Source organism: Oreochromis niloticus, linkage group LG3 (genome assembly GCF_001858045.2).
Source record: "Oreochromis niloticus isolate F11D_XX linkage group LG3, O_niloticus_UMD_NMBU, whole genome shotgun sequence".
Taxonomy (NCBI): Eukaryota; Metazoa; Chordata; class Actinopteri; order Cichliformes; family Cichlidae; genus Oreochromis; species Oreochromis niloticus.
Genome location: NC_031967.2, coordinates 54,750,607 through 54,768,326, shown reverse-complemented (window position 1 = coordinate 54,768,326; position 17,720 = coordinate 54,750,607). Strand labels below are relative to the sequence as shown.

General features: G+C 40.4%; 1 protein-coding gene across 1 annotated transcript in view; it reads left to right on the top strand.

Annotated features, from left to right (window-relative positions):
* Positions 1 to 10,721, top strand: part of LOC112845986 (cell surface A33 antigen-like) — a 52,489-nt gene extending 41,768 nt beyond the window's left edge. The window contains exon 3 of the mRNA XM_025905164.1: positions 10,568 to 10,721. Coding sequence (XP_025760949.1) covers positions 10,568 to 10,668 — 101 coding nt within the window. The 3' untranslated portion in view covers positions 10,669 to 10,721. The remainder of the gene's footprint in view (positions 1 to 10,567) is intronic.
* The last annotated feature ends 6,999 nt before the right edge of the window (positions 10,722 to 17,720 follow it).

Sequence of the window (17,720 nt, the reverse complement as noted above, 5' to 3'; positions counted from 1 at the left end):
TTAAGGTTAACTTAAATTAAAGCAATGAAATAATATTGGGAAGACAACCAAGCTGAATGAATGGAATGCGTGAAACCAGATAATTCACACAAAATATATCAAATAAAAAAAGAGAGATGCATACGGCATATTAAGGCTGTGTCATTGTTCAGCCAAGGAAAATGTCTCCAGCTTGGGAAAGGGTGAGACTGCAGCTCACCCTCAGCCCTTGGTGGACACAAATAAAATATTGTAATATACTATTGCTGTTATATAAAAAGATAATAACATTAATAATGAAATAATATTAAATATGAGGAGGCACCTCAGTCAGTTGTGATGTGAGGTGGATAATTGTTAAAAGTAGTCTGCATCAAGCTTAAGGTTTGCTCAAATTCAGTATAATGACATATGAGATGAAGAAAATAAAGAAAATATGTAAACTAATTAAGTGCATAGAGACACTTGACCCGCTTGTAAACCTGTCATCCTAGATGAGATTTTGTTAAGATGAAGAGCAAACCTATACTACCAAGCTAATGAGCAAGATACACACTTTTTATTTTGTATTAATTTTTTTTGTTTTTCAGAGCAGAAGCTGCATGATATTAAAGCTCGAACATGCAGCTGTCTGTGAACCCAGTTTTCACCCTCACACCCCTGATCTGTTTTTAACAGCAGCTTTTTGCATCCTGTCTCATGTGTGTAAAGCGTTCATGCCATCAGCAACTTGTTTTTGTTTGTTTGTTTTGTTGGTTTGAAAAACAAATCTGTGATCATACTTGAGGATCACAGTGACACGAAATGATTAGGCACATGATTTACTGATGCCTAGTTTTAGAGCTGTGAGCTACGAGCTGTAAGCAATGCAAAGTTTTTCCCAACTTAGAAGTTTGACATATGTAACATGTATGAGATATATGAATTATTTTAAAACGAAATAGAAATTGTCCAAAATGCCTTAAGAAAATATGTAGTGCTGTATCTACAGAGAAAAAAGGAAGAAGAAGCATTCAGTAACTTGGAAATAGCCTTTCTACTTGCATGTAGATGGAAGTGCAGGTTACATGAAAGCTGTTTTAACACAGGCATTTGGAGAAAAACAACGTCTGCTTGCATTTTACTTCTGCAAATTAGACTCTGTTGTGTGCAGGCCGGTGTAGCTGCAGCAGAGGCAGTAAAAGGTCAGCTGACATTGTTTTAGGACACACTTTAATCATCAAAGTGCCCCATGCAGTGACTTCTGAAACAGCTCTCTTCATGCAACTTCATGCTCGATGATGATAATTTCAGAGCCAGCTGAGAGCTGGGTTGAGAGCGATGCTTTGTTTTAAGTGACAAAGCAGAAAAGTTAAACTTAGTTTGTTTTTGTTTGTTTGTTTGTTTTTTAATACGAGAGAATGGTAATGGATAAGAAGTGATATTTTGTTTAAGTGTTGAAGAAAGCTAAATACTGCAACATACGTCTAGTGCATGATCTGCGAGCAATGAATGGATCATCTTATTTATCTTTAAATAAACTCCGATTATGGAGACCTGAGTCACATACTTAGGGTACACCCTTAGGTGAAGGCAGAAAGCTACTAAACAAAGAAAAGAAGTTATATACAATGCGCGATAGCCACAAGACTAAGCATTCACATTCTTTCTGACTCTTAATGAGCCTGAGTTATGACCTTGGCTCCCTATTTTTCTGCCTCCACCAGAGATGGGAGTGAAGCTCCCGTGGAATGTGCTCTGTTCTCCTTACTGCATCTATAAAAATAGCATTCAGTAACTTGGATATAACCTTTCTACTTACATTTAGGTGGAAGTGCAGACTAGATGAAAACAGTTAAATTCAACAAAGAGTTCGATTACTCTGGAGAAACGGGAAATGTGTCTGTAACAGGAAAACGTGTAACAGGAACTACATGCCCATACAAAGGAGCTGACTGTGTCAAGACGCAGACAGACAGAGAGACACAGAGACAGCCAATATGTTTACTCTAACTGTTTTAATAGTTTTGCAATTTTCATTAGTTTTATTTTTCTTTAGTTTTGACTTAAGATTTTAAAACTAAACACATTTTTGCTACAAAATCAGTTAATTTTGTGACCACTCATTGCAGTTTTAGATAGTTTTACTTTTGTTTTTATTTTTATTTCTGTTAACGAAAGAATATTTTTTTTATTTTTTATTTTTTTTTTTTTTTTGACTTCTAGTTTTGTTTTTTCGTTGGTTTGACTTATCAATAATGAATTTGATCTGCAGTACGCCATTTTGAAAATATGGCATAACAGAGGGCGACAATTTTGCAGACCAAGCAGCAAAATCAGTAGCAGTACAAACAGTAGACGCACTTATGGTGACAACACCTCTATGCAAATTCCACTGGATATCTTGAGAAATGAACCACACATTTGTGCCATTACTAGAGCGAAAGAAATGGTTGAGATGCGGAGCAATTCTACAGGATGATCTGATCATATGTGATGGGAAACCGTTACAACCGAAGTCTTTATACAAAAACAGTAGCTCTTGTGACACATGAAGTTGTTCATGCGTCAACAGGAGGGAGTCTAATTAGTTAAAAACACTAGTTAAAGACACTTCTATACATTAAATTTCAAACAAGTCAATAAGAGAAACAACTCTAGCAGAGTGGATGACAAAGTTGCTGGAAAACAGAGAAATAGTTTTGAACAATCAACTGCCGAGTGATTCTCTTCCAGTTTCTTGCAGGTTGAAAAAGGGTTGAACCAATCCAAGAACCACAATCTCCCGAATAGAAAAGTGAGCAGTAAAGTCTAGACTGCAGACCGCTCTAACCTCTGGTGTTCACTCGGTGGGGAGAAGGGCTATCAGTGGCAACACTGAGACACTCGCTCCTCTTGCTGGGTGTCTACTCATTGGAGGCCAAGGGTGTGTCCACGGTCGAGAAGAGGAGAAACGCTCACAGAGGGAGACCTGATGGAGATGGAAATACTAAATGCAAACCAGGATGCCCCTGAGGGTGAGAAACCGCACAGACGACGTCGATGCTGGACAAGAGGATGCCAACTGACCACTGTCACAACGATGTGTTCCATGCTCGTGTTCACAGTATTCTTATCACTGGCCCTGGTAGGCATGAACACGGCCTGCACCAGCAACCCATGTGACCCACACTGCCCGAGGATTTACCGGCAGGCTCCAAATGTGACGTGTCCTGAAAGGGGAACCATTTTTAAGCTGCAGCCTATGCCCAGAAGAACGCGCAGCGCAACGAGAAACAAAGAAGTGGAGAACAATGCTGCACCTTCATACCTAACAACACTGCAGCTGACGGCAGTCTGACCAGAGCCCTGGAAAGACTGAAGACCCTGAACGAGAGAATGAAAGAACATTCTGGAGTGGACACTTCCATGTGGGACAGCTGGATGGACATGTTTGGAAAGTACCGCAGCCTAGTGTCATCAATCCTAGTGTCAATAGCTGTTTTTGCAGCCATATTGACCCTATGTGGCTGTTGTTGTATTCCCTGCATAAGATCCATGATCAACAGACTGATAGCCACAGCTATTACACTGGACCCTGTCGGCCAAAAAGAAATTATGACACTGCTGGAGCACGCCGACACTGACTCAAACACCGACGACGAAGATGAAGAAACAACCTGTAACTAAAAGAAAAAAGACACTCCTGTTAATAATGAAGCAACAGTTAAAAATGCACTGTCAAGAGACTGTATGCTGATAAAAGTTAAAATGTGTAAAAACAAATTAACAACAGGAGGGATATGTTAAGAGATTTTCAAATGTTTCAAGTATTATTCCCACTGCCATTTGTACGTTATTGAAAGTTTATCTTTAATTTCAGTGTTAATAGTTGTTTACCCATTTATTCTTTCCATTTAATCGTATTTTACTGCTTCACTAGAAGTGAAGCTGAAGTAAAGACAAAAGCATAGTGTTCTCAGATATGATTTACCCAGGACATCTCCTCTGTACCTGGTTCTCTACGAGCCGTTTCACTCCCAGGAAGTGGAGAGCAGGACGTTCTTATCTATACACTCCCAAATACCAAGAGGGGCCCATTCTTTGGAATCACACACACACACTCTGAGATCATACACACACACACACACACATACTCTGAAACGCTATAAATAATGAACTGCTGCATACGCTGGTTGTGAGCCTGAGACAGCAGCGCTCACCCAGCGTGTGCACGTTGTTACCATCTAAACTGTCTTGAGTGTCTTTATTTCGCCTGAAGAATGTCTTGTTCAAATATTTACTCCTTACAACCATCTACCTTCACACAAGTTGTGGAGGGTGGCCCTACCAGTCCTTCAGGGAAACTAGGCGTCCGGACATTGACAACACTCCGGTTAACACCTACATTGGTGGTAGTCGGTTCTTTTGCAGGACTGGGAGTTTTATTACTTTCACCTTGCTTCCGTTGAGCCTGAATGAATTTTTGTATCACTTTGGGGTAGTTTTCTGGAGCCTTACACTTGGTAGAGATGTGCCCATCCTCCCCGCAGCGATAACAGAAAAAGTGACTGGGATCTCTGAGTGTTCTCGCTCCCCGCTGAAGGTGCGTGGGAGAACCATGGTGCCTCGGCGAGGGCACTGCGACCCCTTTACTGGGGTTGACCGACATGACAGAGATCTGCTTTCTTAGCCTCACCACTTCTTTCTTTAAAGCTTGGAGGTTTTTGTCTTCTCCCAAGCTTTCTGCTTCAGCATTCTCTGCAGATGCTGCCCCAGGTGAATGGACACCTGGCACCCCTGCTGCAGTGGTGAGCTCATTGACTTCGGTTTTCAGACCTTGTATCTCAAGTCTGAGATTTTCCATTTGTGCCCCTGTGGGTACAGTAGCACTTTTGACATGCACGGCTTTGCTGGGGTTAAGTCTGCGCCGAGAAGCTTCATGCTCCTCTTCAATGCGGGCCTCATTTATAGAGTTGGATGTCTCGAGACCACTTTTACGTGGTCTTGGTCTCGTCTTGGTCTCGACGGACTTTTGTCTTGGTCTCGGTCTTGGTCTCGCTGTTTCGGACTTGCGTTCTCAAATCGACATAGTGTTCGGGAGATTTGGAGTCAACCATCAGCGGAGCGGGGGGGTGGCTTACTGGGCTTTAGCCCGGGTCATTTTCTGAGAAGCATGGGGTTTTTTGGAGTGTAATTTGTTAGTTAGATGCCTGGCTGACAACTGTATAAAACAAAAACAACACACGAAGCACAGAGCGCACCGTCGTAAATTCCCCCTAATTTTGGTATGATCCGAGCTCAGGCACTAGGCGACTGAGCACAGCACACATGTGAGCGAGGGGGGAGAAGCTGCTCCCTGCGAGTTTGCTGCAGACAGAGGAGAGCTTAAGTTTGACCAGGTACCAAAGCAAATCATTCGTACTGTACAAATAATGTAAATATGACGGTGTGTCACAAAAGACTCATATCAAACTGATCACTTGGTTGTGTTACTTACTCTTCGAGTGAATCAACAAATGGATAAATAAAAAGCCGAACAACAATGCTGATTTTTTAGAGAGTCTTAGCTTACATTTCATATTTTCAGTTGTTACCCTCCACGGCTAAACAAACTCTCTAAATCGGTTTCAATTGTGTACTGATGAACACAACAATGGACATAAGGAGCTTCTTTCAAAGAAAAAACTCAGGTAGATGTTATTTTATATATTATGCTTTGTATGTTGTTCAGTATATCTATGCAAAACAAGAGGAATTTCAATACACAGCAGCATATTCACAGTTGAAACCAGATATTTACATACACTTTAGGGAGAAAACATAAAAACTTTTTTTTACTGTTAAACATCAATTTAGAGTAAACTTTTCTTTTAGATAAATAAATGTTGAAATATCTTTTGAATTAGTTAAATGTCAGAATAAAAAGAGGGAGCTGTCTATTTTAATCACTTTCATCAAATTTAGGAGTACATATACACTAAGTTTATTGTTAATTAATAAGAAAACTCCAGACGATTCCATTCTGAGCTGAAGAAGCTTCTGATAGGTTAGTAGAGTCCATGTGAGTAAATTGGTGGCACACCTGTGGATGCATATAAGGCAAAACACAGAGCCTGTTTCTTTGAAATGGGAAAATCAAGAGATGTCAACCAAAACACCAGGAAAAGAATTGTGGAGCTCCATAAGTGTGGCTCAATTTTGAATACAATTTGGTGCCATTTGCAATTAAGAAATACAGATAGTTTCTCTCTTTACTCTTAAAGTTAACAAATATGTTTTTTATATTTATCAATCTAAAAAAATAAACATTTAGTCTGATTTGATGTTACAATTAAAAAAGTGTTTGTGTTTTTATCTGACGAGTATGTAAATATCTGGTTTCAACTGTATATTTGATGATTGTCAGCACAAAGAGAGAGCGAGAGGAACAGAGAGGGAGAGAGAGAGAAGAATGAGGACAGAACAGAGATGGAACAAGAGCAGGTGAGACACACATGTTAGTCAAGTGGTTGTTTGCCAAAACTCATCAGAACATGTATCTAGTACCTAGTGTAACTTTTTAGATACCATTTGTTACTTTTCAAATTCTATATTTATTAAGTTATGCAGGCTTGTTTGCACAACAAGGCTAAATAATTATATAAACCTTTCTCAATCTAAATAGTGTACTTTGGTAGAATTAAAAAATAAGTGTAGTGCAGGTCTATGATGATTTTCAGTGCTACTATCATCTAGTTCTGATTCTGGTTCTGTCTTGGTAACTGTTGTAGTCCTGTTTTAATTCCGGATCAGTTCTGGGTCTGGTTGAATTGGGGTTTAGTCCCTGTGTCTTGATACAGGCCCGACTTTGTTCTGCCTTGCTGCTTAATTAAAAAACTAGTTTAAGGTGTCCTGCATATGTATATAGAAGTATATATATATATATATACATATATATATATATATATATATATAAACACCCAGCACGCCCCTGCGGGCGGTTTATCCTTCAAGCTCGGGTCCTCTACCAGAGGCCTGGGAGCTTGAGGGTCCTGCGCAGTATCTTAGCTGTTCCCAGGACTGCGCTCTTCTGGACAGAGATCTCCGATGTTGTTCCCGGGATCTGCTGGAGCCACTCGCCTAGCTTGGGAGTCACCGCACCTAGTGCTCCAATTACCACGGGGATCACCGTTACCTTCACCCTCCACATCCTCTCGAGCTCTTCTCTGAGCCCTTGGTATTTCTCCAGCTTCTCGTGTTCCTTCTTCCTGATATTGCTGTCATTCGGAACCGCTACATCGATCACTACAGCCGTCTTCTTCTGTTTGTCCACCACCACTATGTCCGGTTGGTTAGCCACCACCATTTTGTCCGTCTGCATCTGGAAGTCCCACAGGATCTTAGCTCGGTCATTCTCCATCACCCTTGGGGGCATCTCCCATTTTGACCTCGGGACTTCCAGGTTATACTCGGGACAGATGTTCCTGTACACTACGCCGGCCACTTGGTTATGGCGTTCCATGTATGCCTTGCCTGCTAGCATCTTGCACCCTGCTGTTATGTGCTGGATTGTCTCTGGGGCATCTTTACACAGCCTGCACCTGGGGTCTTGCCTGGTGTGATAGACCCCAGCCTCTATGGATCTTGTATTCAGAGCTTGTTCTTGTGCTGCCATGATTAGTGCCTCTGTGCTGTCTTTCAGTCCAGCTTTGTCCAGCCACTGGTAGGATTTCTGGATATCAGCCACCTCCTCTATCTGCCGGTGGTACATACCGTGCAGGGGCCTGTCCTTCCATGATGGTTCCTCGTCTCCCTCCTCTTTCTTGGGTTTCTGCTGCCTGAGGTATTCACAGAGCACGCTGTCAGTTGGGGCCATCTTCGTGATGTATTCGTGGATGTTTCTTGTCTCATCCTGGACTGTGGTGCTGACACTCACCAGTCCCCGGCCCCCTTCCTTCCGCTTAGCGTACAGCCTCAGGGTGCTGGACTTGGGGTGAAACCCTCCATGCGTGGTAAGGAGCTTTCTTGTCTTGATGTCAGTGGCTTCTATCTCCTCCTTTGGCCAGCCTATTACCCCAGCAGGGTACCTGATCACGGGCAGGGCGTAGGTGTTGATGGCCCGGATCTTGTTCTTACCGTTCACCTGACTCCTCAGGACTTGCCTGATCCTCTGCAGGTACTTGGTGGTTGCAGCTTTCCTAGCGGCCTCTTCATGGTTCCCATTTGCTTGCGGGATCCCCAGGTACTTGTACTTGTAACTGTCCTCTATGTCTGTAATGTTGCCTTCTGGTAGTTCAATCCCCTCAGTTCTGAATAGGATGAGGGACCTATGGATATACATATATATATATATATATGAAGTCATTCTTTTTTGAACAAAACTCAAAACAGAGCCTAATAATCTTTCAGTCATTTCTACCCTCACTTAATTTCCTTTTGCTGCTCAGCTCTCATACAGTGGCTCAGTTATGCTCCAATCCCTCCATATTGTGGCCAATCACATGCGAGGATATAGGATAATATCATTATGTGAAAAACAGAGAGGGTGAGAGATGCGACAGTCAAGTGGAGCGTGCATCTGTCCTCTCAGTAAGTGAGTGAGACAGTAGACAGCGGTGAGGAGGGCTGTGCGAAAGCAAAAACACATAAACATGCCTGACACCCGTAAACGAAGCAGCATCTGGCTGCAGTTTAAAGACTTTTTTTGTCTCGGTCTCGGTCTTGGTCTTGGTCTCGACTCGGTCTCGGTCTTGGTCTCGTCTCAACTTGGTCTTGGTCTTGTCTTGGTCTCGATACCCTCTGTTCTTGGTCTTGTCTTGGTCTCGATACCCTCTGGTCTTGGTCTTGTCTTGGTCTCGGATTAGGCGGTCTTGACAACAAGTCTACTCATTTAACAGCTGCAGAAAGGTAGGGGGATTATCTTTTTGTTCCCTTAAACGCAAACTTAACAGCATCAGGTCAGACCCTGTTGCACCTTTAATGAGCTGATCAAGACGTGCTTTGTCTATGAGGGCAGGAGACAAATAGATGCACGAATAACGTAAATAAAATAAACTATTGACCCAATCACGAAACCCTTTGGACCTCCATAACTATGCATAAAAAGAAAAGAAAAATGTTTTCATTTCTCCTTTAAAAGAAATGTTGTGCTTGGATGGACAAACTGTTGAAACAAAGTGAACTGAACACTGTACTGTAAAACAAAATGGAACAAATTAACCGTCTACCAGTAGATCTCTCTCACCTGCATGCCACTTTGTGCTTGTTGCAGCCATCTTTACACTGAAAGGTCAAAAGGTCAAGGCAAGCAGGGGTGTTAAAGGTCCCTTAGCAGTCCCTGGAAGTGGAGGGAAGTCCTGCATGTTCACAGCTACTAATTTAAAAACATTTTCATTAATGTGAAAGTATTTTTATTGTCTTGTTATTTAAAAAAATAATAATAACGTGCTGTAGTATTTGGGACTTCTGGATAAATCTATGTCACCCATATTTAGGTCAGACCCTGAGCTAAACTGGTCAAGATAAACGAAGGAGTTGAGGACAAGAAGGGCTTTAACTGGTAGTTTAATTAACAATTTTGGGTCAATGACTGTGTTATTCTATATGAAAAGTTAAACTTGATTTCAAATGTATATACTGCATATAACAATGTAAACCAACCACTACTCTTTTAAATCAAATTTCAATGCAGACATGACAAAGCTGATGATGTTTTATTCTTCTTTTACTGGGTCAGCTCTTCCTTTTTTCTGTGATTTGTTGTTTTAGTGTCAGTATTAATCATAAAAATAGGGACAAGCTAGAAAACTTTACCAAGCAACAGTGTTAGACTATATCTGTGTGAAATAAGTGTGTCTCAAAGGCACAAACCACCAGTTTGGACCCTTAGCATCCTTTATATGTAGACTTTCAGGTGTTTCCATCAGAATTAAGGTTTGATTTCTACAGTTAAACACAAGTTATTTTTGTGGTGATTAAATCTTCACACTGTGAAACACTCTCATGCTTTCAAATGGAAGCTAAAACATTTACATTCATTAATTTTAATACTGTCACATACAGAACATTAATTCATGGTTGAAACACATTTTTACTTCTTGTCAGCAAAAACACGATGAAATGAAGACAGATTACAGAGAAAAGAGAGACTATAGAGAGAAACACTGAGAATAACACCTCTTTAATTAGTCTGAAATGAGATCATACAGAGTTATAGTCGAGGCCGATTTGGCAATTAAACACACATTTAAAGATATTGATTAACATCGCTGTGTACAATGTCTTTGTAACCTGATAGATGTGTAAATTCTTGTGTTTGTGTTTTACGTTAACTCAAATCAGGTGAAACTGAATATTTTATAACTTTTGTTAAGTTTTTGTCTAATTTCTATTTTGATGAATTTATGACTTTTCAGATTTGATTTTGTCTGATTAAAAAATTAGTCCTTAATGATTATGTGGAAACAACACATTATGTCTGATGAGAGTGAGCATGGTGTGACGACTGTACATCCATCGCTACGTATAACTGCTCAGACAAGAAGCACAGCAGCCTCACAGTTCAGTTATTAAATGATTTGTTTTAATTTTCAGATTAACAGGAAGATGGTTTGAATTCTGACATGACTCCTCTTTGCATTTTCTGTAGCTCACGAAAACATCCAAATACCACCAGCAATAAAAGCGAGTAGGCCAAATGCAGTTCCTGCTGACGCACCGACTATCACTCCAACAGGTACACCTGTCTGAGCTGCAGGTGAGAAACAGGTGTGAGGTGTCAGCTGTCAGGTAGGTGATGAGTGAAGAACAGAACAGAATCCATTTCCTCTTCAAACTGCTGTCAGACATTATCTACTGCACTCTGATCACATCACTCAGACCAGCTGCTTTCTACAAAGTCTCATCAACAACATCTTTAGAAACAAACATCAACAACCAGGAAGCAGCTTCACCTCTGATCACACACACACTCAACTCTGAATAAATGAGGACATGAAAGATGTTTTAGTCTGATGATCTTGACTTTTAAAAACATGTTTTTACAGAGAGACAAATGTGAACTTTGCCACAGTTTAAATGGCAGTTGCTGTTCCACATGAATGTAGTGTAACAAGATGGCCCGCCTTACTGTATATGCTTTATTTTTCATGCCAATGTAACTCCAGGCCACACCTCTTGTATTCCAAAGTATAGTGAAGGTTTTCCGATCGACTAACAGGATTTGTACATGATCTAGTTCTCACTCATTTTGTTTCTACACTGTAAACACAGCCTGGTAAATGCTTATTTTGGGAGATGGTGTAATATGTTTAGTGGTTACTGTCAGATGTGATGTATTATTGAATGTGTTCAGAGATAAAAAAGAGTTTACAAAGGTAATAATAAGCAGGTTAATCACAGTGTTAATGCTACTGCACAGATATGTTTTTGAAGCTGGAGAGCTGCAGAGTTCAGCTGTAAATTGGAGTGTAGATGGTGGGGGTGGCCTTAAACCTTCAACCTTGAATTTGACATCTCAACATTTCTCATGTAATGTTCTCCCTGCTGAGCAAACTCATCTGTCCTCTTTGTGTTTGACTGTCACATTTGAAAAAATCAGAAAAAACAAACTGGACTTATTTGTGGTTCTCTTTTATTTGAAGTTTAAATATGCAAATATTGGACCAGCTGCACAGGGCAGGTGAACCAGAGAGTGTCAGGAGTGATGTGCAACAGAAGCAGAGGGAACATTTTACAAGATGATAAATGTCACATTTAGGTGATTAAGGTTTTGTTGACGAGATTAAAAGACACGTCCGTCAGAGTTCAACAACATTACAGTTTGATTAAATAAAAAGTTTTAAACTACACAAGGTTCATTTTCTCCTCTGATAGTAATCATATTAAACATGTGAGTGATGGAAGAACGAAAGAGTATAAAGAAAAATACTAAATGTGTGTCTAATTCAACTCTTCCTGTGAACCTTATATCATCCTTCAATATGTTCGGTGTCACAAACTTGAAGAAGCACAGAAAAGATCATCAGACATTAATCTAATCAGTTTTCAGCCTTCATTCATTCATATTGAAAAGTTGGAAATCTTCCCTGCTAGACCAAAGTGCAGCGTTTAACACCGTTGGCCATAACATTTTATTACAGCTATTATTAAATGGAGAGGCCTCTTCACACACTGAGGTTAATTATGAAGCTCCACAGGCTTCTGTGCAAAGACCAGTTCTGTTTACATTATACGTGCTTTAGAAGACATAGCGTACAATTTCACTGCTATGCATATGATACCCACTTTTATTGGTTAAACTGCCGGGATGTCTTAGACACATAATGAGCTTTAATTTTCTGCTTCTAAGTTCAGATAAAACTGAGGTTATTGTAACGGGGTGTAAAAATCTTAGAAACACTGTCTAACAAGATCCTTACTCTGGACAGCATTGAGCCGCCTGTTGTAGTCATTTGGCACATTATAAGTAAAATTGAAACATACAATCCTGTCGCACAACATCAACATTTGTTTATATACAAAAATAAAAATGCTTTTTTACAGAAAAGAATTGTAACTTCATATTTATCAACGATTACGCGGGTACATAGGGTAAGTCCTCATCATTATCCCATAGCGGTTCCGGTAATCTCTCAGGGCCTTGGAAGGGTGGCCATGCCCAGTCTACCTCATCAATGTCGGGAGAGTCGCCGAAATACAAAAAATCTTCCTCGTTCTCAGTGTCCATAGTCCACAGTTGTGGTGGTGAGGGGGGTGAGCTCCACTCTGACACTGGTGAACACGGTGCGTCTTCACTCCAATCTTCAAATGCAGGGCTCGTGGATGGCTCTTCAGAGAGTAAAGATTGCCCAGCATCCCTGATAGTACCAAATATTAAGTATGTACCAGGTTCCCTTCCTTTATCTCGTTTGGCTCTTGACAAAGGCGGTCACACTTTTCTCCCTCCCTTATCTTTCCTGCTTGGCTTCTCATGTTCTTCTCTAGTCTCGTCTACTTTTGTACTTTTGCCCTGGGAGAGTCTCATGGTCTGTTCTCTAAAACCTAAAAGAGCAATTATGGATTTGATCAACTGGTCCCTGAAAGCAATTGACACCCTATTCTCAACGAGAAGCCTGGGTTCGGATGAGCCCATGTGTCCTGGAGGGACGTTCCCTGCTGGATACACGAGGGACAGGTGGAGGAAATAAAGGGTCGTTTGTCTGGCGGGGCTGTCAATCGAGGACATTGAAGACATCTACCTTTTCAGAAGCATCATAACGGGGCTCATGCTGATCAGACCTGGCTTGGCCCTGGCTTATCGAAGATTAAAGAAAGCGGAATCGGCTGTTCAAAACCCCCACAAGGCTGCCCGCTATGATTGAAGCAATGGGGCGAGTCGTGACTTCTCGAAATGTACTCATTAAACGCAGCATGGATAAGATCTTGGAGAAGCTGAAGGCTATCGTGAGTACTCAGACTATGCTCTTTGAGCATAAATTGGATAACATCTTGGAGACGTTCACGGCTCTCCAACAGGAGATTAAGAGACGAATGACGGACATTTGGATCAACCATAAAACTGACATGCAGTTGTTCGCACTAAGCCACCATCATTTCATGCCGCTACCATATCGGCGCCAGCTGTGGCGTCAAGGCTGGAGCTGGACAACAAAAACTTCCCCCTGATAACAGACTGTGTTTAGACTGTTGGTTCCTATCCTACGCACCCCATACGCACTGCATATGACAAATAAAAGGCTTGATTGATTGATTAGTACTTAGTCGATTCCTTAGTACTTCAGTTTTTTTCTAGCCCTTTGGTTTTGTCACGGTGCCTCCCTTGTGTTACATTGAGTGTTCCTGGTTTCTATGTTCGTGTATTTCCTGTTTTACTTTGACAGTCCTGTGTCCTGCATTAGTGTTTTCAGTTTTTCCTCTCCATCCCATCTCGTCATGTCCGATGAGTCTCAGCTGTGTACCCCTCCTGTTTCCATTTTCCTAATTACCCTCTGTGTGTAGATATTGTGTGTTTCCTTTTGTTCCTCATTGTCTGCATTTCCCCTGCTGTTGTTTCCTCTTTGTTTCCAGGTTTCATGTTTCTTGTATAGTTTTTCCAATTTAGGTTTTTCTTTATTTCAGTGCCCCATTTCCTTTTGTTTTTGTAATGTTTTGTGCAGCAAAGAATAAAGGCTTGCTTTTTATTAATACCCACCTCATCTCCATGTGTTTGTATTTTGGTCTGCATTCACCTCACTCCAAGCCATCTGCTTTGGCAGATGTGACAGTTATAATATTAACGTTCAAATATAGTCTTAATCTAAGATTCTACAAATATTGAACTGGTGGATCACTCTTACTGCTAGCTGGGGTACCCTAGTACCCCAGAGAACTGTGTTTAAAAGTAGTGACAAATCACTCCTTGGAAAATAAGGGACTATATGAAAGAAAGCATGTGCATGAAATAAAACTGATTTTTAACTCTAGACAGATGTTAACAGGTTAACAAAGCTCTATTCAAACCTCAAATGATGCTGCTCAGCCTGTCTGAGAAACTGTATGTCAGGGTGAAGAGCAGAAAGGAACAAATGTTCTGATGCCATTTAATGTAGATGATGAGGTTATTTATTCAGCTCAGACATGCAGACAGATGGAGATAGGAGGTATTGATTGAACTACAAAACTTGTAATCATGTTTCCTGTTGTTTGAACTGTGCATGTTTGTGTTCAGACTTTAAACCAGAGCCAGACATCATCTACTTTTCACTGAAGTAGTCCACCAGTCCAACCACTGACGCTCCCTACTGGTCTCTCCAGCACCTCAGACCAGAGTACATCCACATGTCCCAAAGATTTTTTAGACTCAGTGTCTCAAAAAACAATCTTCTTTTTTAAATGGAATTTTTAAAAGTCTGTGTAGATTCTCAGTTATGCCGGTCATGGTAGTCTAAGGAGCTTGAAAACAGACGGCAACTGCTTTATTTTTTTTATGTTTTAAGATGTTTCACCTCTCATCCATGAGGCTTCTTCAGTTCTAAAACCACAAGGTGCAGAGTTCCAGGAAGGCAATCCCCCACCCGTAGGGTATAAATATCTGGGATGCTCAATCTTTTGATGAAACTGAAACATCTTCAAAAAAACATAAACACATCCACACACCTTTTCTTCAAGCTCCTCCGAATTTTTAAAAGCATATTGCTGTTCATATGTATTCAGTAACTTTACTGTTACTTACTGTTTATTTTATTCATATGTAATTATTTATTTTTATTGGATCCTGCTCTTGTTCCCACAAAAGATATCTGGTTAATAAAATGTTATTAACCAGCTTTTTTTTGTGTAGTTGTGTCGGTTTTAATGATTTTGCAGGATGGAAAATGTATATGTTATAGAAGGAGGAAAGGAGTTGCACTGAATTTACCACCCAGCATGAACATATAAGGAATATAACATAAAATAAGATGTATCTAATATTACAGGCTGCAGAGCACATTTGCTAAGCAGGGCAAATCAAAGTTTCGTGAATATTATTTAACCAGAGATTATGTGCAGGGCCGTGCAGAGACGTTTATAGGGACGGGTGCTCAAAGTTAAAAAGGGGCACATTGAACCAGGCTGAATAACAACAACATACATTCATCAAGAATCTAATATGGGATCGCATCATACTATATCACTGTTGTGAGACAAAGCAAACGTAGCCTATGTTTTACCTGATGGGTACAATGTTGCTGATGAGGGGTTTCTGCTGCTCCTGCTGTTGATAGTGCTGGAGGGCAGGGCTGTGCTGATCTGAGACTGTAGACATTAAAAAGTCCATAAGAGAGATGGTAGCTGATTAAACAAGTGTCATGAGATAATAACAAAAAGATTGGTGACAGCGCTTGGAACCATAAGGCAACAAAAAACTGAGAAATAAACTAGACCCTGCCTGTGAATCACTCTTTGCCTCTCTTCCTCCTTCCATCCCCTCATCTCATCTATCACTCTCCACTTGCTGTCCATCTGAGAACAAGGCACAACTTGCTATTGCAATAAACTATTATTTAATTATCCACACTTAACAACTCTTACACTTAATCTATAATAAAATGATGACAGAAAAATGTTATAGAAGCAAAACATTCCAGTTGTGCTTATTATTATTTTTATACTGGAATACCTCTCCAACAACTGGTACATGTGTTAATGTTACCTGTGCTCTTTGTAATCCAGCTGCTGAGGGATCCACTGCCTTTAGTAGCCTCACACAGCTCCTACTGTTTCCTCCTCATGTCCTTACCAGGTGCTGATCCAGAATCCTTACATTATTATTTATTACTAGAGCTACAATAATAAAGCAATGAGGGAAAAAAAGTAATAAATATGAAATCATGTATTTATGATGATTCATTTTGTTTGACTATCCACTCTGTGCAGGGGGAAAGCTTATTAAACTTTTAATCAGCATTTTGTCATATTTGAAATATAAATCTAATATAATCTGTTTGTTAATGTATGTTCTTGAAAATACAGCGTGTTTTTTTAAAATATTATAGTTATAATAATCCATAATTATGTGGACATGCATATTAGATTGTTTTAAGTGAAATATAAGCCCTCCAGAAAGGCAGGAAAAGCCCTGTAACTTACTTTAAAACTAAATATGTTCCCTAAAACGGTGACAGAGCTACAGAGCCATGACAGCCTTACCCAGTGAGCCAGCAGCTATGACCAGCATTACTTGTGCAGTTAATAAAATGACAGGTAATGTTTGTCGCGCTGTTGCACACACAGCACGCTCATTTGTTTCAGTTCGTCAGTTGCCACAAGACAGCTTACCAACGTGTACGTAACAAGCTAATACTCCTGTGTGCTTTAGACTACAGTGTGCGCTGTACACCTACTTACTGGTTTTGTCGTATCAGTCTGTGTCTCTGAGTTCATTTGTGTTTCTCCTACAGCTCCGGACCGCAAACAAATGCGCGTGCACTTTGTGAGCTCGTTCCCGGCTCGTAACCAGCGCGTTCTGCCGTCAAGGGCGATCATTGGTTAATGGTGATCATGTGACTGATGCAAGCCAGATCCTTTTATTTAGCAAAACTGTGATTAATAGTTAAATATTATTGTTGAGGGGCACAGACAGGACTCCACACGCACACACACATTTAAAAAAATTAAAATTAAAATTAAAAAGAAAATCGCCTCAAAAAAAGGGCACTGTCTGTGCGCACAATCCTGGTGACTGAGTTTCAAGTGGAGCTCGGGATTTATCCAGTGGAGAGCTGCAATATTGCAAACTGTTCTACTGTATAAACCTGAAATGTCTGCCTAACAAATAACGCCAAATAGTATTTTATTGCCAGATCACAAGTCATCTGTGTGTTAATTAGTACTGCTACTGTGCCACGTGCGCAGGTTTTAAAAATATTTTATTTTATTTTAGCAGTGAGATGTGATGAAGGTAGTGGAGAGATTGGTTCTTGCCTGGCTCTGGACCCGCTTCAGTTTGTTTACCAGCCTCAGGTTGGAAAAAACCATCCAAAGTGCCTGTTATGCACTCGCTTTGATAACATCTAACAGATAAATGAGAGGCAAAGGATAAACAGTCCCAGAAGCAATTATCATATTCACATTAGGCACAGCACATGCTTTTTGAGTGTTGGATTTTAGGACAATTTGGAGTAAATCACATGCAGCAAACCTTTATAAATGTCATTTGTATGTTTAGTTTAAATGTTTTCCTTTTGAAAAATAAACTTGTACAAACACAGATATGGTAGGACCAAAAACCCCTTTCTATAACTTTGAGTCATAGACAATGTTGGATAACACCTCCCACCCAC